General features: G+C 39.2%; 1 protein-coding gene across 1 annotated transcript in view; it reads right to left on the bottom strand.

Annotated features, from left to right (window-relative positions):
- Positions 1–22146, bottom strand: part of LOC126397819 (sodium channel protein type 4 subunit alpha-like) — a 365246-nt gene that overhangs the window by 57525 nt on the left and 285575 nt on the right. The window contains exon 23 of the mRNA XM_050056785.1: positions 8420–8543. Coding sequence (XP_049912742.1) covers positions 8420–8543 — 124 coding nt within the window. The remainder of the gene's footprint in view (positions 1–8419; positions 8544–22146) is intronic.

Below are 22146 nucleotides of genomic sequence, written 5' to 3'. Positions count from 1 at the left end.
AACACAGCCTCCATAATTCTGGGAAAAGAATTAGAGGAAGGAAAAACAAAAAAACCTTGAAAAATAAAAGAACCTCCCTAAATTACTGAGAAATTGATTCACACAGGACTAATATTATCACATAACCTCTGAGTTTGGTGAACTCTGGCAGATAATTTGTGGTGGAATTTTTATTTGACAAATTACACCCATGGCTCATTCGCATGGGATTAAGATCACAGAGGACTTCCACAATTATTACAGTTTTTTAAGGTAATACTGGTCCTGTGAAAATAAAGCTTCACTTTGGATGTAGGGTGACAAGAGCAAACAAAAGCTCAGCTTGTTCTGCACCTTTTTCCTCTTCACTTCTTTTTTAAAATCTCTGCACTCGTCTCACTTTTATTTTTTGTTCCCCTCCTCCCTCTCTCTTCTGCAGTACGATACTATTTTCTCCTTTCCTTTCTCCTTTGCCCTCTCCTCCCTCATTACTACTTTACTCTTTTTTCATCATTTCATTTCTTATTTCTTCTTTTTTTATCCTTTCTCTTCTTTCTCTTTTGTCCCTTCTCCTTTGTTTTTCCTCTTTTCAGCTTTATTCTCTCGTTTCATTTTGTTTCACTTCCACGCATTTTCCTCTCTCTTCTTCACTAACTCGTCATGTATCTCACCAACTAACACAGACGTGCTGATGACAAAGCTGTGAAGCAAAAGGAAGGAATTTTGTTCATGTTTCATCCCTCCTCTGTCGGTGCTCCGAGCAGCTGATCTGAGTCCAGCTGGTGACAAACGTCAGCCTGCTGTGAAGGACTCTGCTGAATCAGGAAGAAGCGGGAGTCGTGTTGGGACAGTTGCAATGGACGCATCAATCTTGTAAATGAATCAAAGCTAATTCAACATCTGCCGCCTGGCAGGCACTTTCATCCACAGCAGCTCTTACAGGAAACAGGCCTGTCTCTGGGTGGAAGGTGGACCTGTAACTGGTGGTGGGCAATCCAGGAAAATCTGTTCTTTGTCCAATACTGAGAATTATCAGGGCTCTCCGATACCTGCGACATGTCATTTATTGCAGCTTGTTTTTATAAATTACCACTGTGTTGAGTAGTAAAGATTTCTTATAAACATTAATATTCCTATTTTTTTATTTCTTGCTTCTGTTATTTTGTTGGAAAATGTCAACAAAATCTTGTTCACAGGGACAGCTCCTTTACTTTTTGATTAAAAGAAAAAAGGTACAGTGTAGAAGATGACTGAATCAACACTTGGTTATCAATAGTGTTTACACTATGAACAACACAGCAACAGGGTTCGGGTTGTTTCCAGTGGAAGCAGGTATTATGTGACAGGTGGCATACTAGCACCCGACACTTGTAGCTGCTGATGGGCGTGATGCACTACAAATCAAAGATGAGCTGGCCTCAACTTTTTTCAGCGCTCCAATGACACAGTGTCAACCAATTTTTTTTGTTTCTAGCAGTGGCACTGTGTTATTTAGCTTAGTTAGCTGACGCCATGCTAGCTTCATATGTATGCTAATTGCTGACCAGTGGGAGTGCACTGTCAATTTACAATTGATTGGCATTCATGAACATACACACGTGCCTACGATGAAATTTGAGTTTCCCACGGTGTTCATGAATCCGGTCCAGGTTTAGTACCAGGGTTTTTTATGTGCAAATCTACTGAATGAGACATATATGGTAATTTCTGGTGTAAATGTTGAAATTGTAAATCAGTAGAAATACCTGGGAACTGTTCTTGATGACAGGCTGACTTTTGAAGCCCATGTGGACTCACTTTGTAAGAAGGCTCATCAGCGGATGTATTTTTATAGGAAGCTCCGTGGTTTTAATGTGGATTCTACTTTTGTGAGAATGTTTTATTCTTGTTTTATCAAGTCTTTAATAACTTTTAACTTCATCTGCTGGTTCGGACTTTTAACATGTAAGAACAGGAACAAACTGTTGGGAATTGTCAGGGTGTGCAGTAAAATTGCTGGCACAGCCCTAAGCAACCTCATCGATCCTCACAAGGTGAGGTTGGTGAAAAAGGCCAGACTGATCCTGGCAGATCCAGACCACCCGCTTCATGGAGAGCTCAGGTTGCTTCCATCCGGACGCAGATATCTGCCGCCGAGATGCAGGCCAAATAGACTGAGGGATTCATTTGTCCTTGCAGCGATTAGACTTTTAAGTGACTTGTCTTGACTCAATTTCTCGACATATATATTTGTTTCTATGTTGTTTTGTTAAATGCTAGCTGTGAAATTAATTGCCCCTAGGGCATGATAAAGATTCTTCTTGATATTGGAGGTAGCCACTATAATGTCATCCATTTGTTTGTGGACTCCTGTTCTGAAGCCTCCAGTTTTGCATTTTTGGCCATTGCCATCTTGGATTTTTGGAGCCAGAAGTGACCAAATTTGAATAAGAAGGTTGAGCTAACCCTAACACTAGCTGCCAGCTCAGGTAGCACAGTACATTACAGCTATGGGTAACTGTGATAATGCTAATGCTAATTTTTTGCTTGCAAATATACAGGATTAAAACCATGAAAACAAAATGTAGAGGGTATTTTAGTACAGCCAAATACTGAACAAAACTTTTTGTTAGGCGACAAAAATGTTACAATTAACTTTCATGATCTGAAAACACACTAAAATAGCAACAGCTATGTATGCCTATTACTGTATTCACACCATGCGTAACACAGCAAGAGGCTACGAGTCATTTTCAGTGGAAGCTGGCTACATAAAGCTTAGAACTGACGCCTGACACTGCGAAAAGGTATGACACACCACAAGTCAAAGTTGAGCTGGTTTCAACTTTTTTCAGCGCTATTGTTAGCTATTGTTAGCTATTGTTAGCTATTGTTATGCTAGCTTTACTTTGCAGTGAACATGGACATGCAAAAAGGTGGCAAAATGTGATGTTAAAATGTGGCTCAGACATTGATGAAAAGCATAGATATTTTTTAGACCAAATAAACACTTACGATGACATTCAGTCAACGTGTTTTACAGCAAGTGGCAGACATCACAGAGCCTGTGATGACACACCTGCTTTAATAAGTGTCTGAGCAACACTTTCACGGCGCTGTTGCGGTGTCACTCATAGTGTGAACACAGCATCAGATGGGCCATGTTATTGTCCAAAAATCTGTTGTCATGTCTTCAGACATTAGCAGTGTTGCCTTGTCAGCACGTAACCACCATTTTCTAAGTAGTTTCACTACTACTACAATAATAATATTTAGTACCGGTAATTAATGCTCTGTCTATATTCATCTAATACACACAATGTTCTTTGCATGGGGCACATTGTAAGAAGTTAAATATTTAATATGTAACTTTTCCACATTAAAACTGTCTAAAAACAACAAGACCAATGTTATATATTTTTCTGAGTTGTTTACCCCAAACATTTCCAACAATATTCACATCAAGAGAAATCTGTCATTTTAATCAAAACACAGTCTGTGTCATTTGGTTGCCATCGCCTGTCAGTGGTGTCATATCCCTTTTTTGTGTGTGTTAGGGTTGTGGTTGTCTGCCAGAAGCTGTCATAAAGTTACATTTTATTCAGTTTTAAGCCACATTTATATGTGCACTTTTAATTTTTTTGTCATTTCTAACTATATGTTTTAACTGGATGGAGGATTTTAGTTATCAGATGTCGTGATACTAAGTTATCAGAGAAACAAGCTGATGAAAGTTAGTGGTAACACAGCTCTAGCCCCTGCTGTGCCAACCAGCATCAGAGAAACATTGATTTGTTACATGAAACTGCTATATTCATATTATAATTAAGGGGCCGTATTCACCAAGCTTCCTAGCAGTAAGAATTGCTCCTAGTGACGAAATTCTAAGATTCCTAGAATTGTGACGTTTTCTTAGAATTTCCCCTTAAAGTTAAGTCTAAGTCCTTGTAAAGATAAAAGTTAGTCACAAAGCATCTTAGACCTTAAGAGAGCTCCTAAGGTGAAAAAATGTTAGGAGCAGGGAGGAGGACTTTTAAGAGGCTTAAGAGTTTCCTAAGCAGAGGAGAAAATGGTGGAAACATAAAATGACAGTGAGTAAGTGAAATTCTAAAAAAAAATGCTATAACGCCAGAAATAAAATTATCACAATATTAAGATATTTGGAAAAACTGCAAGAGTGCAGCAGTGATGACTTTTGTCTGTCTCAACCTTAGATCAGCAGAGTGATCACACTAACAATGCCAACACTGTCAATCTCATATTGTGATGCAGTTCATTTCATTTCCACTGGGTGTCCACACCTTGCAGGCTCACAAAAGGGCATGTCTGTGACAACCAATCACATCTGTTAAAAAAAAAGCATCGCACCTAGCAACAAGGTAGAAGGCATTAGCAGGCGCTGGGCTAGCAGCCTCTCTGCGACAAGCCGAACAGCGTCGGAGAAACAGATAGATTTTTAACATAAAAATGCTATATTGAGTGTTTTTACTGGTTTGAATCACCTGGTCTGTTAATTCAGCCTCAAAGATGAAAACTGAAGGAATTCTAACCGGGAGAAACTGCAATTATTGCAGAGCTCTGTCTTTTGACACTTTTTTGACTGAGAGACCCCAAATGACAGAAAACTGCACACTAAGTTTGACTGTTAACTGCTGTGAACAGGGTATAATAAGGCAAGACACATCAGCTTTTTGATGCAACAGGATATTAAATCCAAGAGAAATCAGATTAAAATGTGTCTGTATTTTGATTTAAATATATGTATTCATCTCAAACCATCCAGTGTAAGTGGTATGGTGACCTTGTCAGCTGCAAATACTGTATGTTACATCTGGGATTCATGTAGTTACTGCAGGTGCTGGGGATGTTTTTTTTTGTTGATTTTGTTCTTCAGACAGGGTTTTCCAGCTGGCTGGCCTAATTCTGCCTGAGTATTTTACCTCAGGTTACCTCTCAAAGTCAAATGGGCAATATCAGTCTGAACAATTCTTCCTTCTCATTGAACTCTGATGTGGAGTCAGCCATTTTTGCCAATAGAGAATCTATAACATACAAAGTATCTTCACTCTCTCCGTCACTGCTATGATGTCTCTGTATCATGGCCATGTCGCTGAGCTGTGTTGAAGACAAATCTCTGTGCTCCAGGAGGAAACTGGCTGAGTCAGGAAGGAAACAAGGTGTTTGCTTTTCACCTGGGTTAGTCGGTACAGGATCATAAATCTAATTGTGAAAGTATTGGGGCAAGTGGGCGGTGGGACGGGCTCATGGTTAGTGGAACGATCATGTGGCTCACAGTTTTTAAACCCTGCAGCGAGAAAAACATGTTCAAGGCTGCTCTCTTACTGAGAGGATAAAGACAATTTGGAAAATCTAAATCCAATCATCACAAAAACAATGATGCATCATGACACACAACGCCAAACAAATAATAGTTAGCAGACAGTATTTGTACTGCAAAGAACTTCTTGTCGACAAACACCACAAAATTAATATAAATAAATCCAAAATACACCTTGTACATTAGTTAAAAGATACCCCAAAGGATCTAACAGATTCACATCATTTCCATCATGTGATTTTCCCTAAGCTACATAAAAGTCCATAAATGACTGATGAAACTCTTAGAAATATAACACTCTGGAGAAGCCAAAATGAATACAAATTAGTCTATCTTGTCTTCTTTGAGAAGTTAGCCAACTTAAACACATCTAAATTAAACAACCATTTCCTTTTTTCATTGTCTTGTACATCAGAATATTTCACTCTTCAATTGTCAACAAAAAACAAACCTAAGTCTGATAAAAAAAACAAAAAAAACCCGCCTTCAATCTTGAGGAGTAAAGAGGAAGAGGACTAACCGTTGACTCTGTCAGAGCCCTAAGACTTTTTAAAATCTAAAGAAATCAAATGGTTTGTTAAAAGAATACTGCAACAGCCAAATGATCTTTGAATAAAAATTACTCACCCTGTGTTATGTTGAAATTGTTTTGTTTTTCTCACATAAACAATGAATGCAAAAAAAACAGCAAAACCATATCAAAACATCCACTACCAAACTTACATGACTCCTGCAATATAATCAAAGTCTTATTTATCCATTCATATGCTCAGTCCTTCCCAGACAAACACCACTTTCCGACAGGGAACTGAATGGAAAATGAAAATTATCTGTACTCTCTTGAAAGCCAGACTCCTTTTACAATCATTTTTGCTCACTGAACATGGCAGCTGCTGGTCTACCACTGCCTCGATCAATAAGTTTGCATTATTTCATGATTTTGGTGTTTAAAAGGGTTAATTCACATTCACCAACGTCACACAATAACACAAACAACAGATCAAGGCAGGTCGTAGACCAGAAGCTCCTGTGGTCAGTGAGGAAAAACGTATTTTTGTCAATGGAGTCTGGATTCGAAGAGAGAATAGATAAGTTACACCTTGCGTTCAGTTGTTGGAAAGGGCTGTTTGTGTGAAAAGTACTAAGCACACAACTGGATAACTGAGACTTGGATTATGCTGCACAAATTGTGTGAGGGTTCTGATGTTTTGGTATAGTTTTGTTTCAGTTTCTGTTTACTCCAATTCATTAAAAAATTTCACCATTGTTGGATTCTTCGTTCACAGTGGAGGCATGCAAGAAAAACTGTAATTTTCTTCACAAATTCAACTTAACATGTTTAAGTGAGTTATCGATATACAAATGATCATTTAGAGAGTAAGGTATTCCTTTGAGCACTTGAACAATTAAACAACTACTTCCATTTTTTCATCGTCCTTAACACCAGAATATTTCATGGTGTTGTTGAGACATTTCATGAAAGACTCATGCTCTTTAATTATCAGAAAGAAAAACTAAACTTAAGTCTGATTAAAAAAACAAACAAACTGAAAACCTGCTTTCTTTTGCTGTTAAATTCGTAGATGTTCAAAGGGGACTTACTGTTGACTGTATGTTGGGAAAAAAAGAAAAGAAAACAAGAGACTTTTTTTGTTTCCTAATCATCACCTCTGTCTTATCTTGCTTAGGATTTTATTTGTTGATCTGATCAAACTTGGTAAGTAGGGCTAACATCATTGTGTTATATGCAGATATAAAGCTGCATGTCATCTGCATAGAACAGAAATAAATGTTCTTTTGTTCTTGCAGTTCTTTTACCACAAATAGAAGATAATACATCATTGGCTATTTTAGATCTTCAGGGATTTAATTCCTGGGATTTCATTGGCTGTTGGTTACCGAATAGTACTCCGGTGTTCCCCCAGCCTTTTTTTCTCCTATGTCTCTGCCATGCTAGCTGTGCAAAATTGGGGCTAAGACAAATATGCATGCTCCAGGAGGGAAACTGGCTGAGTCAGGAAGGAAGCAAGGTTTTTGCCTTTCACTTGAGTTCATCAGTACCGGATCATAAATCTCATTATGAAAGTATTGGGGCAAGTGGGTGGTGGGACGGGCTCATCATTAGTGGAAACCATGTGCATACTGCTTCAAAACATTTACAGATCTGCAAACTTGCACACTCATTGCAATGAAGGAAGGAAAGACGGAGGTGAAATAGTCTGAGTGATGACCTGTTAGATTATATTAACATTTCTTAAATGAGGTAACATATGAGCTGACTATCTCTGGGAGGGGGAGGGGATGGTGGATGGGATGACACCAAGGTGAGATGGCTGCCAAACTGCAGACCACTGTTCAAGACCAAGAAACAAAACAACTGGTTGTTTTTTGGCAAGTCATTGCTGTGTTTCCAGTTGCTTTCATCCACCAGATATGGATGATTTTGGCCGCCTGTCACAGTTTTTCCTTTGGGGATAGTGCTACTAAAAGCGATAGTTGTTTTTTACTGAGACATCGCTGCATTTCCTGCTGGTATAGTGGCACAAAAAAGTGGTTGTTTTATTTACCAAGACATTGTTGCGTTTCCCGTTAGGATAGTGCCATAACAGTGGTTGCTTTTTACTGAGACATTGCTGTGTTTCCAGTTGGGATAATGCAAAAAAACCTGACTATTTCAAGCCAAAACATGATCTTTACCTAACCATAAGCAAGTGCTTTTTGTACCTACACCTATCCACACATTAACCGTCTGCAGGGTTGTGAAAAGGCAAATAAACGTTTCTGCAACATGATAACATACAATAAAATATGACATATCTGTGGTTTGTATAAATGTACAATGCCGACATTCATTCTGATGCCTGAATTGACATAACTATAGAACCTGTCTGGTGTAAAATACCATCCTTGTTAGCAAAATTTGATTTTACGTATGATTAGCGCATTAACAATTCCGTAATAACAACAATAATATATATATATAACAATATATATATTTTCTAATATGTTGTATCCGTGTTTCCTTGTGTAAAAGTGTTAATTGTGTCCGACCTTGTTGCCTCAGCTGCTTTGTGTGTGTGTGTGTGTGTGTGTGTGTGTGTGTGTGTGTTTGTGTGTGCTTACTGTCTGGAAAGCAGTTGTCGGGGTCCATGGCCTCTTCAGCCATCTCTGAGTACTCATCCTCTTCATCTCCAGGCTTCCTGAGGTCCACTGTGCTGCCCTCTGATAGACTGATGTCATCTTTCTGCTGAATAATACAACAAGAAACAACCAATCAGATCAGTTCGCAGGTGCATCTCCATGCAGCGCATTAAAAACAAAAGAATTTTAGAATCAATTCTGTACTTCACTGGTAACCACTATTGAGAGGCCAGTACTGGGGTGATATGGCCTCTCTTCCTGGTACCAGTGAGGATTCTTGCTACTGCATTTTGAACAAGCAGCAGGCGGGATAGGGCTTACTGACTGACTCCTACGTGGAAGGAATTACAATAGTCTGTGTAAGAGGAAATAAAAGTGTGTGCTAAAATCTCTAAATCTTTGATGGGCATGTCACGATCCTGAGGTTTTTTTTAATATAATGTTATCTTGTGGACTTTGTTTTTGGGGTTTTCTGTTTGTGTTCTTTCTTGTTTTCTTATTCAATCATGTTTAATCTGTTTCCTGTTTTATTTTGTAGATTCTCTCCTCATGTGTTGTGTCTGGTTTTCCTTCCTGTCTTTGTGTTTTCCTGCTGTTTTCTGTCACACCTGTCTCGTTAGTCCTTTCCTGTTCCCAGTCTTTCTTTCATGCCTGTTCTGTAATAGTCTTGTTTGCTCCAATCTAGTGTTCCCCTCCACACCCTTGTTGTTAGCCAATCCCCATTTCCCTCCTTTTGCCCATGTCCACCTACTTCAGCTGTGTCTTGTTCTTGTGATTAGTTTTCTGTGTTTTCTGTGTTTCCTTTTGTTCCTTGTCAGTTCATCTGTGTTCTTGGTGTCATTTCCTGCTCCGTTTCCTGCCTGGTGTCTTGAGTTCTGTTTGGATTTTTTTTACCTGAGTTCATCCCATTTTCCTGGTTGGTTTTCAGTTTAGTTTTGGTGCTTCTTTCATTTTTGACTTTAAGCTACCTGCCTGCTCCGGATGTTTTTTATCAGCTGCATTAAAGCTTGCTTTTTGCTAAACCTTCAGCCTGACAGAGCAAGAAAGGTTTTAATTTTGCAAGTGACCTAAGATGAGAAAAACCAGAGTTACCAACAGAGTAGTCTCACCACCAGACAATCAGAGATCTCCGCCTTCTGATACACTCAGACACTCCTTTGTAAAGTGTGTTTAACACACCGGAGAAAATGACCAGCAACAAAGCAACACCTCTTGCATTTTTTAAAAGGACACCACCTCCCGGAAATGTGCGCTCCCCCTTTTCTCGTCTGCAAGGAAACAAACACACAGAGAGCTTGATAATAGATGCCGAGAGATTTAACTCCGTTTTATCAAACGTGTGCTCAGTCCACAAGATTGTGGAAATGAAGGACTTACAGCGACTTGAGCCATTTTGTACCGCTACACGTGTTTCTAGTGGGACTATGTTTACGAGCACAAGAGTTCAGCGAGCCACCAAAGGACCGCCCTGCGGATTTACTATTGGTTCTGCAACGTAGGGAGTTTTTTTAAACTCTGAAATTGTATCCGCCCATCTAAACACAAAATCAGGGAGAAAGTCATCAGTCTTTAGTTAAGCAAAGCGTCTAAAGACTGACTTGTGAGTCTACCAACAGAGTTGATTTATCTATCAGATTTTAAACCATAATCGAAGAAAACACCCAGATTTTTTGCATGTGATTTTATGTTTAATAAAAATGTCACAAGCATACAGTGACTAAGCAACAAAACTGTACACAGAGTGTGCAGAGCTAATAATAAAAAAATAAGATAAGAACATGTGCTAATTTTTATCGCCAATAGCCGATACTGATTTTTTTGTTTGTTTGTTTGTTGTTATTTATTCTTCTTTTGTGCCAGGGAAACACAGAAATCTACACTATGAAAAATAAATGTACAGTTTTAAAATCATTCAGTCCTTCATTGCATTACCTTTAAATGAGCACAAATTCAATAATACACATCTATGAAACAACCTTTAACATAACCTTCTTTCAAATAAAAATCATCTTTAAAAAAAATAAGCAAAAAGCCTTTTTATAGTGCTGTGAAAACATCAACACATTCCTCCTTTAAATAGCTGTTTTTATTCAACTTTCTCGCTAAAAGCTACATTTTACAAGATTACACGGAACACATCATGAGAACACTATAATTTTAATTTGCCCAATACTCATTTTCACTGAATAGATCTTTAACACTCCCCAAGTTGTGGCACCCCCTATGGATGATGGCGTCCTTAGCATTCTCCTATACTGCCTATGCCACAGGCCGGCGCTGCACATGTTGAAATCAGTTGAGATCAAAATGAAGGTTTAGTTCAAAGATGGCCGTGGTCTGAACAGCTGGGCCGGATGTAGGGAGGTAGGAAGTAGGGAAGGGGCCATTGCAACCCACCTCCCACTTTATGCCCCTGGCTCACATTCTTTTTAAGTCGTCAATCGCTGTGCCTCTGCTGGAGTGATCCCATCACAAGATAGTCCATCACAAGTCTTGACTTTTAAACTTTGTAATGGTCAGACCTCTCAGTGATTGAATTTTTTCTTTAATAGTATACATGATGGATGTCAGAGGTAAGATCTGACAGAGCTCACAAAAAGTTATAATATTATTATATTATTTACATTTAATAATTTCACAGCAGTCGTAGTGGGGAGCCATTTTTTTTCCAAAGATGGCAAGAGCTCTCTTAATTAGTTTTACTTTTCTTTTTTAGTTTAGAGTTGACATGTTATGGTTGAAACGCAACCGGTAGCGATATTATTTAATGAATTTATTCAAAAATAGAAAACTTACCCATACTTCAGCAGTATTCATATTATATATTGTATATAGATTTATATATAACCTCCAAATTGAGTGTACTTCCCCTGCCCTTTCTGGACTATTTCCCTCGCTACTTGCCCACGGATTTTTTTTTTTTTTTTTTTTTTGGATTGCTGTTGTTGCTCTTTGTAATGCATCTTTGAGTATCCTGAAAGTGCTATATAATTCCAATGTATTATTATCATTATTATTATTATTTAGCTTACTCCTTTTTTACCTGATTAAATGATGTTTTTGTAGAAAACAGACAGAATTTACAAAAATGTGGGACACATATTTAAAGGGCTAACATTTTCACAAAAAAATATATTTATAACAAAGATGATTATAGCTGTACATTTTGACAACGGTGTTATCAGTACACACTGTTAGTTTTAAATTTTGGAGGCTTTTATCACATTTTTTAATAGTTTGAAGTTGTGAATTCTTGTCTGTGACAAGGCTGTTTCCTGACACAGGTTAAGAAATTCAAAAAATAAAAGCAGATCAAATTATTTTATAAATCATACTTATTTCACATATATACTTATATGTATATATGAATTCTAGTAATTCTAGAAGCAGAATTAGCGTGTTTTTACATTATAATCTGGACATGATGCGTCCCAATTGTCAAGAATGGGTAATTATAATTTTTATGATATATATTTTTAGTAATAATCTAATCTGCAATGTATAGTGATTACTATTATGTGTGGTAAAAAGTATATATTGCCTTATATATTGCAGCAGAGTATGAGTGTAATGTTGCATAAAATAGAATTTTACCTTTATTCCACCACAGTTTTTGGACAACAGTGGAGCTTTATGGCACTAAGTAATGAGATATATCAGACTTTAGATACACAATCAACACTCATTAGTAGGATCAGGTCAATGGCAGATTGGGTTTTATTAGTGCTTGTGTTAGCTGTATAGTATCAGTATGCTGTTCTGAGTGTTATTTGAGTAAAGTATGGTGCGTGGTTGTGTGACCATCAGCATCATTTTGCTGCAGTCGGAGCTGAATGAGTCAGATTTAATGTTACATCAATGACAGGAATCCTGGCTGAGAAAACAGAGAGCCATCACCTTCCAAACGCTCCCTCCCTCCCACTGCCAGGAAAACTGCCGTCTGTTCACTTTGACTCTGAGATCTGGACAAAACTAGACGTCAGGAAATCCCCCCTCATCCCCCCCACCCCCCACCCCCTCTATCTCAGCTGACTTCAAAGCTCTGTGTTTGCTGAGCATCATGGGAGTTTAACTTTACAAAGGGACGAGGGAGATGGAGGGATAGGAGACAGGTTTTCTGCTGAGGGCTGAGGATGGAAATTTGGCAGGTTTTATTGAATGTCTGGACAAAGACACAGCAGGGGTGTATGTGTGTGTGTGTGTGTGTGTGTGTGTGTGTGTGTGCTGTACATGTGCTTGTGTGTGTGGACAGGTGAACTAACTACCTGAGTCAACAGCTAACTCATGAATGCATTCAGAGTCTGGGAACAGAGAGCAGCCGCTGTGACGAATGCCAGCCTTGGACACACACACACACACACACACACACACACACACACACACACACACACGCAAAGGTGAAGCCAAACGGACTGAACACACACCTAATCTCTGACACACACTTACAGGTGAAAAGATCTGCACACAGAAACTGGATAATGTGACACACACACGCGCAGCAGCCTTGGGCCGGAACCCAGACAGTTGACGTCCATAATGAGGGGTTTAAATGTATTTCTATTCACAAGCTGTTTCTATTGTGCAGACACAGAGGAGCTGAAGGCACTGAAACACATTCAGGGCCTGTTAAATAATGAATCACATGCAATCAGATTACTTTAATCACAGTAAAAGAATGAGATTTCAGGATGGTTATCCCAACTAGGGTCAAATTCCCCTAGAATTCAACCATTAAAACTGTACTCACAGAGTTAATGGTTGAATTCTAGGGGAATGGAGACATCGCTACAAATCCATTTCATTTAGAGGTCAAACCGACAGTGAGCGCTCCCAAAATGCCCAGATCATCCTCCCAAAAAACAGCTGTGCAAGAGTCTTATATTGTGCTGCAAGAATGAGTCCTAAAACCTGGAAATGACTTAGCATTTTAGCACTCCCGATTCCCTCATCTCAAAGATGCCTGAAATGAGGTCTGTGGTTAACACAAGCTTTAAAGATTTCTACGTTTTGTTCTATGACATAAAATACATCAGTTAATACCCCACTGTGAGTTTAGAAGCTTCAATGTGTCTCACAAAAGGCAGTTGCTAACAAGTGGCTAAATGGAACAATAGAATGTCATCATCCCAAATGCAGATTAACAGCCCTGTTGTAGTGGCGACACTGAAGTCATGTGACTGTAGTATAATTTGTTTATAGCCTAAGGTTAGCTTTTATCCTGTTATCTGTTTTTTAAAAGATATTTTTGGGGGCATTTTTTGCCTATAATTGATAGGAAAGCTAAGTGTGAAGGGGAGAGAATGAGGGAATGACATGTAGCAAAGGGCCACAGGCTGGAGTCGAACCCAGGCCACCGCGGCAACGGTCTTGTACATGGGGTGCCTGTTCTATCCACTAAGCCACTGGATTTGACTGAGAAGGCGAGGACACTATTGGCAGACAGCCTGTCATGCAAAGCAGCCTGCCTTAATTATGCACAACTTTAGCCTTAATAAAATGTAAACAGGTGAGTTATATCAAATTTGCCCCCTGTACAGTTGTCATGAGGGGGGATATTAGCTATTGAGACCAAAACAGTTTGTTGTAAACATGTTTATTTCTGCCATAAAGTTGGCAATTTTAACATGGGGTCTATGGGGACTGACTCGCTCTTGGAGCCAGCCTCATGTTGCCGTTCAAAGAACCAACACGTGCTCATGTGGACCTTCACATATTGACGTTTTGGTCATGGACTGTCCGTCCACTTACGACGTGCAAGGTACCTTGGGTGTGTTGGTTGTTGACGTTATGAGACACCGTGTCAAATTCTCTTTTTGAAGATGCACTTCCATTTTCACAGGAAATTTGATGTTTATATACAGTCTCTTTCAAAATAAATGCACTACCACAGTATAACACAAAGAATCAGCGTTTTTTTTCCTTCAACACCAAACACACATGGTTGGGTTTAGGCAACTAAAACACACTTAGGTTTAGGCAACAAAAGGAAGTGGTTATGTTTAGGAAAAAAGAACAGGGTTTGGCTTAACCGTCCTGCCCACCCCACTCAGACTTTCACCGCCTTAACTTTTGTCTTGTCCCGTTGCGTTTCCCCCTGACGCCGCGGGGCACCGTTAAACTATAATGGCAACTGGCTGCGTATCATGCTGACGTCAGAGGACGCCTTTTTTCGTTTTTGACGCTGCAAATCACTGCCCAAGCGCCAGATTTCGACAACCTCAGAGTGAGACCGGGCTCAAATAACTGCAGTTTTTAACACCTCCATGTTGGCTTCATTTCTCAGCTTGGGGTGGATGGATCAAGCCCCCAAGAACAGGACTAGGCTTTGAAACAAATTTGACATAGTGGTCAAACTGTGTACAACTCCATGTAATGATACTAGGCCCCAAAAATCTTTTTTCCCATAGACTTACAGTATGTAAGTGATGTCTGAAAATGAGTAGGAATATTTTTTTTGAGGGTCACAAATCCCACGAAATGACTCATTTTACCATAAGGATTGGAACATTGGGAAAAGTCTAGAGGAGCACCATAATTAAAACCTTTTATTGCTATTCAAGTCAGTGTATGGCTCAACCAGAAGTCAGCTGCTCGGCCGGTAGAAGTCTCTGATGTGCCTGCTCTGTGGGGAAAACAAGATGGCGATGGCTGAAATGCTGAGCTTGAGGCTTCAAAATGGGAGTCCACAAACCAAGTGGTGAAGTCATGGTAGCTTCGTCCATTATTTTACAATCTATGGTTTTTGTATAAAAGCAATTTTGCTTAAACTGGCTTTAAGGGAGTAAATGAAGCTGTGGGAGACCTGTTGTTACAGTAGAAACAGTGACTCACATCGAGATTAAAGTTGGTAATCTGTTTTTATCTGTTGTGTGTGTGCATTCTGTACAGGGCATGTGTTTTTAGTGGGCTGGCATGTCTGTCATCCCTCCAGTCACAAACACTGAAACCACATCCTGCACCTACTTATCATTCCTCTGTGTGTGTGTTTTCTATTAATACTTAATACATTAATTGAGGAACATTAGAGAGAGGGACACACACACACTATTTTAATGTGGCACAGATGTAGTCGTAAATTTCTTGAATCCACTCTCTGCTCTTGACCTCTGTATTCCTTTGTAACACACACACCAACACACGCGCGCGCACACACACACACACGCGCGCACACACACACACACACACACACACACACACACACAGTGTCAGCAGACTGGAAGACCACACTCCACTGTTTGTATTCATGTTTTCTTGTCAGCTCGTTCAGACATTTCATTCATTCATTCATTCACCGTTAAAGTGAAGCATGTGGAGTTGTTCGTCTTCACAAATGCAAAAATAAGTCATATTTTATCTTTTCAACGGACTGAGAGAGAAAGAAAGAAAAAGAGAGGAGACGATGAAGACAACAAAGGAAAACAGATATGCAGAGTTGCTTATCTACATCCATTGAGTTGCTACAAATACTTAAGTACAATTTTATGGCACTTCTGTAAGTGTTTTCATGTTTGGCTTTTTGTTTTTTTGCCTTTACTCCACTACATCTCAGAGGGCATATATTGTACTTTTTAAAAGTACTACATTCATTTGACCACTATAGATACTTAACAAACTCAGACTATATACAGTGGCATGCAAACATTTGGGCATCCCTGTTCAAAATTTATTTTACTGTGAATAGTTAAGTGAGTAGAAGATGAAGTGATCTTCAAAAGGCATCAAGTTAGAAATGAAACATGCTTTTCAACATTTTCATAGAATTGCTAGAAAGGCAAATCAAAACCCCCACTGACTGCAAAAGACCTGCAGGAAGATTTATCAGACTCAGGAGTGGTGGTGCACTGTTCTACTGTGCAGCTACACCTGTACAAATATGATCTTCATGGAAGAGTCATCAGAAGAAAACCTTTCCTGTGTCCTCACCACAAAATTCAGCTTCAGAAGTTTGCAAAGGAACATCTAAACAAGCCTGATGCTTTTTGGAAACAAGTCCTGTGAACTGCTGAAGTTAAAATAGAACTTTTTTGGACGCAATGAGCAATGGTGTGTTTGGAGAATCATGGCTGCAGAGTTTCATAAAAGAATACCTGTCCTACTGTTTAACACGGGGAGGGTGGCTCATGCTTTGGGCTTGTGTTGCAGCCAGTGGCACGGGGAACATTTCACAGGTAGAGGGAAGAGTGGATTCAGTTAAATTCCAGCAATTCTGGAAGTAAGCATCACACCCATCTGTGAAAAAGCTGAAGTTGAAGAGAGGATGGCTTCTTCAACAGAACAATGATCCTAAACACACCTAACAATGGACGACCTCAAGAGGCACAAGCTGAAGGTTTTGCCATGGCCCTCACAGTCCCCTGACCTAAACATCATTAACTCTTGTACTCCACACTCATTTTGTAGCGAAAACGCCTAAAATGACATACCCAAATTAAATGACTGTAGCGTCTGAACCACTCTGACTACATGCATGCATGAGGTCTTGCCAGAAAGAAAACTCTCTGAAGTTTCTTGTGAAAGTGTCAGAAACACTCTAGGTGATACAGAGACAGAGTAATGGGCCTCTGAAGTCAGTAAAAAAATTGAAGATTTTGCCTAAAAAAAAAAAAAAAAATGATGTTTCAGGATGAATAACTGTCTGTGGCTTCATCTGAGCAGGTAAATGACACTGTGGGGCTGTAGGCACACTATCAATGAACTTTTCCCGTCGAAAAACGGCATGACATGCAATTTTGGACTTTGTGTGTTTAGGCTGCTCTGGTGCGAAATACATTATAAATAAAAGAAAAACGATGTTATTTTTGAAAAGTTGAGAGCTTCCTGAATCCGGCAATACCAAACATCACATGGTTTGATGACGCAGTGCGCCTGGGAGATACCATTTAACAGAGGAGGGGGGGGGGAGGACATCAGCGTCCTGGCAGAGTTAGAGAGGTTAAAAAAAATCTGTGGATAGACCTCAAAAGAGCAGTGCACGCAAGACGGCCCAAGAATCTCACAGAACTAGAAGCTTTTAGCAGAAAAGGATGGGTGAAAATCCTCCAAACAAGAACTGACAAACTCTTAGCTGGTTACAAAAAGCATTTAGAAGCTGTGGTACCTGCCAAATGCGTCATCTTTAACTTTTTGCCTTTTGGAAATCAGTTTACCTTCTACTTACTTAACTAGTCACAATAAACATAATTCTATGAGTAGATGGTTTAATCATAAATTTAGATTTTAAATCTTGTTGGGCACTAATGCAACTCAAAAGCACCAGAAGTGAGAAGAATGACACTTTATTCTCACAAAGTCTTAGAAAAACTTGATTGAGCTTCATTTTTCAAGGGATGGAGTTTGGATGCAATGAAAAGTATTTCCTTTGCTCTTGGTACAACCTTCTGTTTAAGCTCCTTTATCCACAAAAAGCTGCAAAAAGTTTCTGAGTTCTGAACTGAGCTGAATTAAAAGACAGTCTTCTTTCAAGTATGTTTATCTTAAATATCTGATGCTTTGGTGCTTATATCACAACTTTTAAAGAGTTTTAAGGACAAGTTTATCATAGTCTTGATTTTTATACTCTTTTCAAAAAAATATAATTAAATGTTTTTGCTTTTATATTTTTTTCAAGGTTCAAAACAAGTTAATTTCTCTGCATTACGCAATGTTTTGTTTGTATGTTTGCAATACTGTCTGTAGTTTATCTGTGATGTAACTCTACAGGCTGCAGCTTGTGTTAACAGGACGACAGGAGAAGCAGAGACGTTTTGATGTCGACTACAAAATAACAGACAAGAGAAATCAAAGCAGAGCTGCCGCGTCCGTCTCCCACCACCTGCCTCTGCAGACAACACCTGTACATCTGTTAGCCGGGTCCTGAACTCTTCAGGGGTCAGAGGTTGCCAGCGAGAGACTGAGGGGGCGGAAGGAGTGATGAGGGTCACAGTCTGTTTTACAAGCTGCCATTCCAGGGCAGCACACACACACACACACACACACACACACACACACAGCAGTACACCTGGCATAAATGCAGAAAAGCAGAGTGACAAACACACCAGCTCAGGTGTTTATAAGCAGCGTTAATGGCTGCTTTTAAACTTTTAAGAGCTTTTTAAGTGTTTGGGGCAGAAGTGACACACACACACACACACACACACACACATATATAAAGACCATAATTACACTCAGTTTTAAAATGTCTTTCAGTGATTTGAACACAAGGCAACAGCTGAGACACATCTCAGTTCACACTTATGTCTATCACGCGTCTCAAGCTGACCTCTTGCAGCCTACTTAGTGCTGTTCACTTTTGACCTGATTGCCCGAGACACATTTTTAAACCAGTGTAAACAGGGTAAAAAAGTCCTAGGGGTGAAGACTTGTCCTGACCTGACATGAACAGGTTCCAGTCCTCTGGACTGGTGGTAAACTGGTTTGGGTCCAGTCTGATTCTTTTCAAAGGGTAACTTCAGTATTTTTCAACCTGGGCCCTATTTTCCCATGTTGTTGTGTCTAAGTGAGTAACGGGAACAACAACCACTGGACAGGCTACAATGGAGCGTTACTGAGCAATTCAGCATTACCAATCAACGTTCACTAAAAGTATTTTTTTTTTGTCACTGACAGACTCAGATTGTTATCTTATGTGTCTGTAGAGAAAGGATCCCTACAGAGACAGATCTTTTTGTTAAAGAGTGAGATCCTTTTTGTTTTACCAGAAACAGCCCTGAAATAGCCATTGCCAAACACACTAGACTCCAGTGAAATAAGCAGGAACTTTATCATGGTAAAACATGCTTCTTTCAAAGTCGACAGAAACAAAATGAAACCATTTTGGTTTGTATTTCCACTGTTCTAACAATTTTGCTTTGGTTGAAATAAACCCTTAATTCATCCAGTTAGATGTGAAAACATGCTGGCTCTATACATGCTAAACTTTCTGTGTATTTAAATGAAGTCTGAGGTGATTTGGGATTGGCAATTCCAGGGCTTTTCTGGTTGAACAAAAAGATCTTACGCTTTAACAGAAAGGTCTGTCTCTGTAACATTATTCCATAATGTTGTCAGACACTCAGAGTACCAATCTGAGCCTGTCAGTGGCAAAAATAAACACTTTCAGTGGACGTACATTGATGGTGCTTATCAGCTTCTTTGCATGTAATATTGGTGTGCTGTCCAAATGGAGGGCAGCTGGAGCCAAAGATTACCAACACTACACAAATACCTATGATTTGAGCTGTTTAGGGCTATTCCAATTGATCAAATTGAAAAACAAGGTCTACTAAAAGTCCCCAAAATATTAGGACGTAGTAACGATAACCTGACAGTGGTGCATTAGTATACAGAATTGACACATTAAAAAAAACAGTTACACTCTAGCACATTTACTCACCCAGCCAAAAACAAGACAGCAGTCATTTCAGGGGTGGATCCAACTGCACAAAAAATAGTAACAGTCCACTAGAGTGGAGGACCAGGTAATTTGTAATGACGATCGTGTCCACACCGGGCTAACTGGTTAAGTTGTCGAGAAAAAAATCACTTTTCTTTGTTTTGTATGGATCACATCCAACTTAAGTTTCAATTTTCTGATGATACCTGCTGCCTGCAGGTTCATTCAACCCTTTTATGTAGTCACTTTACTCTATTTACAGTTCACACAGTATATGGATTTATCACTTCCTGCTCTCCATCTCAATTTCAGATGTCATATAATATGTCATAATAGTCACGTCAAACAAGCTATTGCCCACAGGGGTTACACTGCAGCCTTTTTTGCCACAACCTGCTGCAGCACTCTTGCTCAATACTGAACCAATTTAAAAAATTGTTGGTCCCATTAGTCCACTTAGACACAAAATCATAGGTGTCCAGTGGTAGAGAGAGTATTCAGATCCTGTACTGAAATAAAAATACTAATACCACACTGTTACAAGTTAAAGTCCTGCATTAAAAATGCTCCTTGTGAGTATAATCAGTTAAAGGTAGTTAAAGTAATTAAAGTATCAAACTGTCTCCTGTGACTGTTATTCTATTATATATGATCTCATTATATGATTCTGACTCATGCATTAATGTAAAAGCAGGATTTTACCTCATTTTATACTATTGACTAATGATTATTTTTATTTTTTTTTAAAGATTATTTTTTCAGGGCTTTTTGCCTTTAATGGACAGACAGGGTGAAATGGGGGAGAGAGACAGAGAGTGGGGGGGTGATATGCAGAAAGGGTTGCAAGCCGGAGCTGCGGCGATGAATCGCCTTTGTATATGGGGTGCCGGCGATATCCACTACACTACCGGTGCCCCATGATTATTTTTATTATGCATTAATCTTAATTGAATGTAAAAAGTACAATATTTCCCTCTGAGATGAAGTGAAGCGGAAGTATTGAGTGCCACAAGAAGCAAATACTCAAGTACTTTATCTTTGAATGTAAAACAGTATTTAAGTGAATGTGCTCAGATTCCAGCACTGTGGATATTTAACAATCATCTTTAAAAGAGTTTTAAATGATCCACCTGAAAGAGTCTCCCAGACATTTTAAGATTGTGTTACTCAGTTTATGGCACAGTCATTCCACTATGACCTTTGACCTTGGCTGCTGACCGCGTCCACCTCCAGCAGCTGATTTCAGCTTTATGAGACAGTAAAACCTTGTTCGGTGATTTATGGTGCCATTAAAGCGCAGGTCAGCTATTTAATCATTACATAACCAAACACAGGGTCTATTAAAACAGAGTGCTGCAGCAGCTTAACAGCTTTCTATTTACAGTGAGCTGTTTGTGTACCGAAAATAAATTACATACAACAGACCTGCAGGGAGAGGAGAGATGGGGCGAGAGATATAGAGAGGTGGAGAGGGAGGGGAGAAAAACAAGAAATTACAGCTGGGAGAGAGGGAGAGATAACAAGAGGGAGGATGGATGAATGTGCATCCTGTGGCATTAAATGTATTCTCTTTTTGTTGTGTTGCACCACTGGCTGGAATTTTACCCAGACACAGGTAATTGAGTCTAAAGCAGAGTCTAAAGCAGAGTCCTACATGGGTCTGATTTTCAAGACCCACTCTGAACTTGCAATACTACATCTGATCCACCACCCGCACATATGACCAGTCAGTTCCAGGCTCAATACAACCCACCAACACAAGATCTGTGGCCTGACCCCAAACTACAAATCCTTTAATATAAGGCACTGTTCAAATAAAACTTTTTTTTTTTTGCTACCCCCATTTTTCATTTTTTACAGATTTCAGTTAAAGACCTAAGACTTTTTTATGAATTGAGTAGATATATTTCTCTTGGTCACAAATCTGTTAAAATCCATATTAGTGAGCAATTTTCCAACATGATCCATCAACCTGACAGATGTGACACATCAACATGCTTATTAAACAGCATTATTACTATATATAGGCATATATTTAATTTGTCCATAACAACAGGAAAGTTTCCTACTTTATGGAAATCTGCACATGTAATTCCCCTGCATAAAGGAGGCTCAAGAGATGACATGAACAATTATCGCCCGATCTCCAAACTGCCCTGTTTGGCAAAAGTGATGGAGTCCCTGGTAAACAATCAACTAAATTCATTCCTCTCAACCTACTCCGTACTTAGCCCACACCAGTCTGGTTTCAGAACAAATCATAGCACAATTTCAGCCATCACATTAGTCACAAATCACATCATATCAGCACTGGACAAGAAGCAACACTGTGCAGCAG

Source organism: Epinephelus moara, chromosome 11 (genome assembly GCF_006386435.1).
Source record: "Epinephelus moara isolate mb chromosome 11, YSFRI_EMoa_1.0, whole genome shotgun sequence".
In the NCBI taxonomy this organism is placed as follows: domain Eukaryota; kingdom Metazoa; phylum Chordata; class Actinopteri; order Perciformes; family Serranidae; genus Epinephelus; species Epinephelus moara.
The sequence above is the reverse complement of the archived record's forward strand: the minus strand, read 5'-3'. Positions and strand labels throughout refer to the sequence as shown.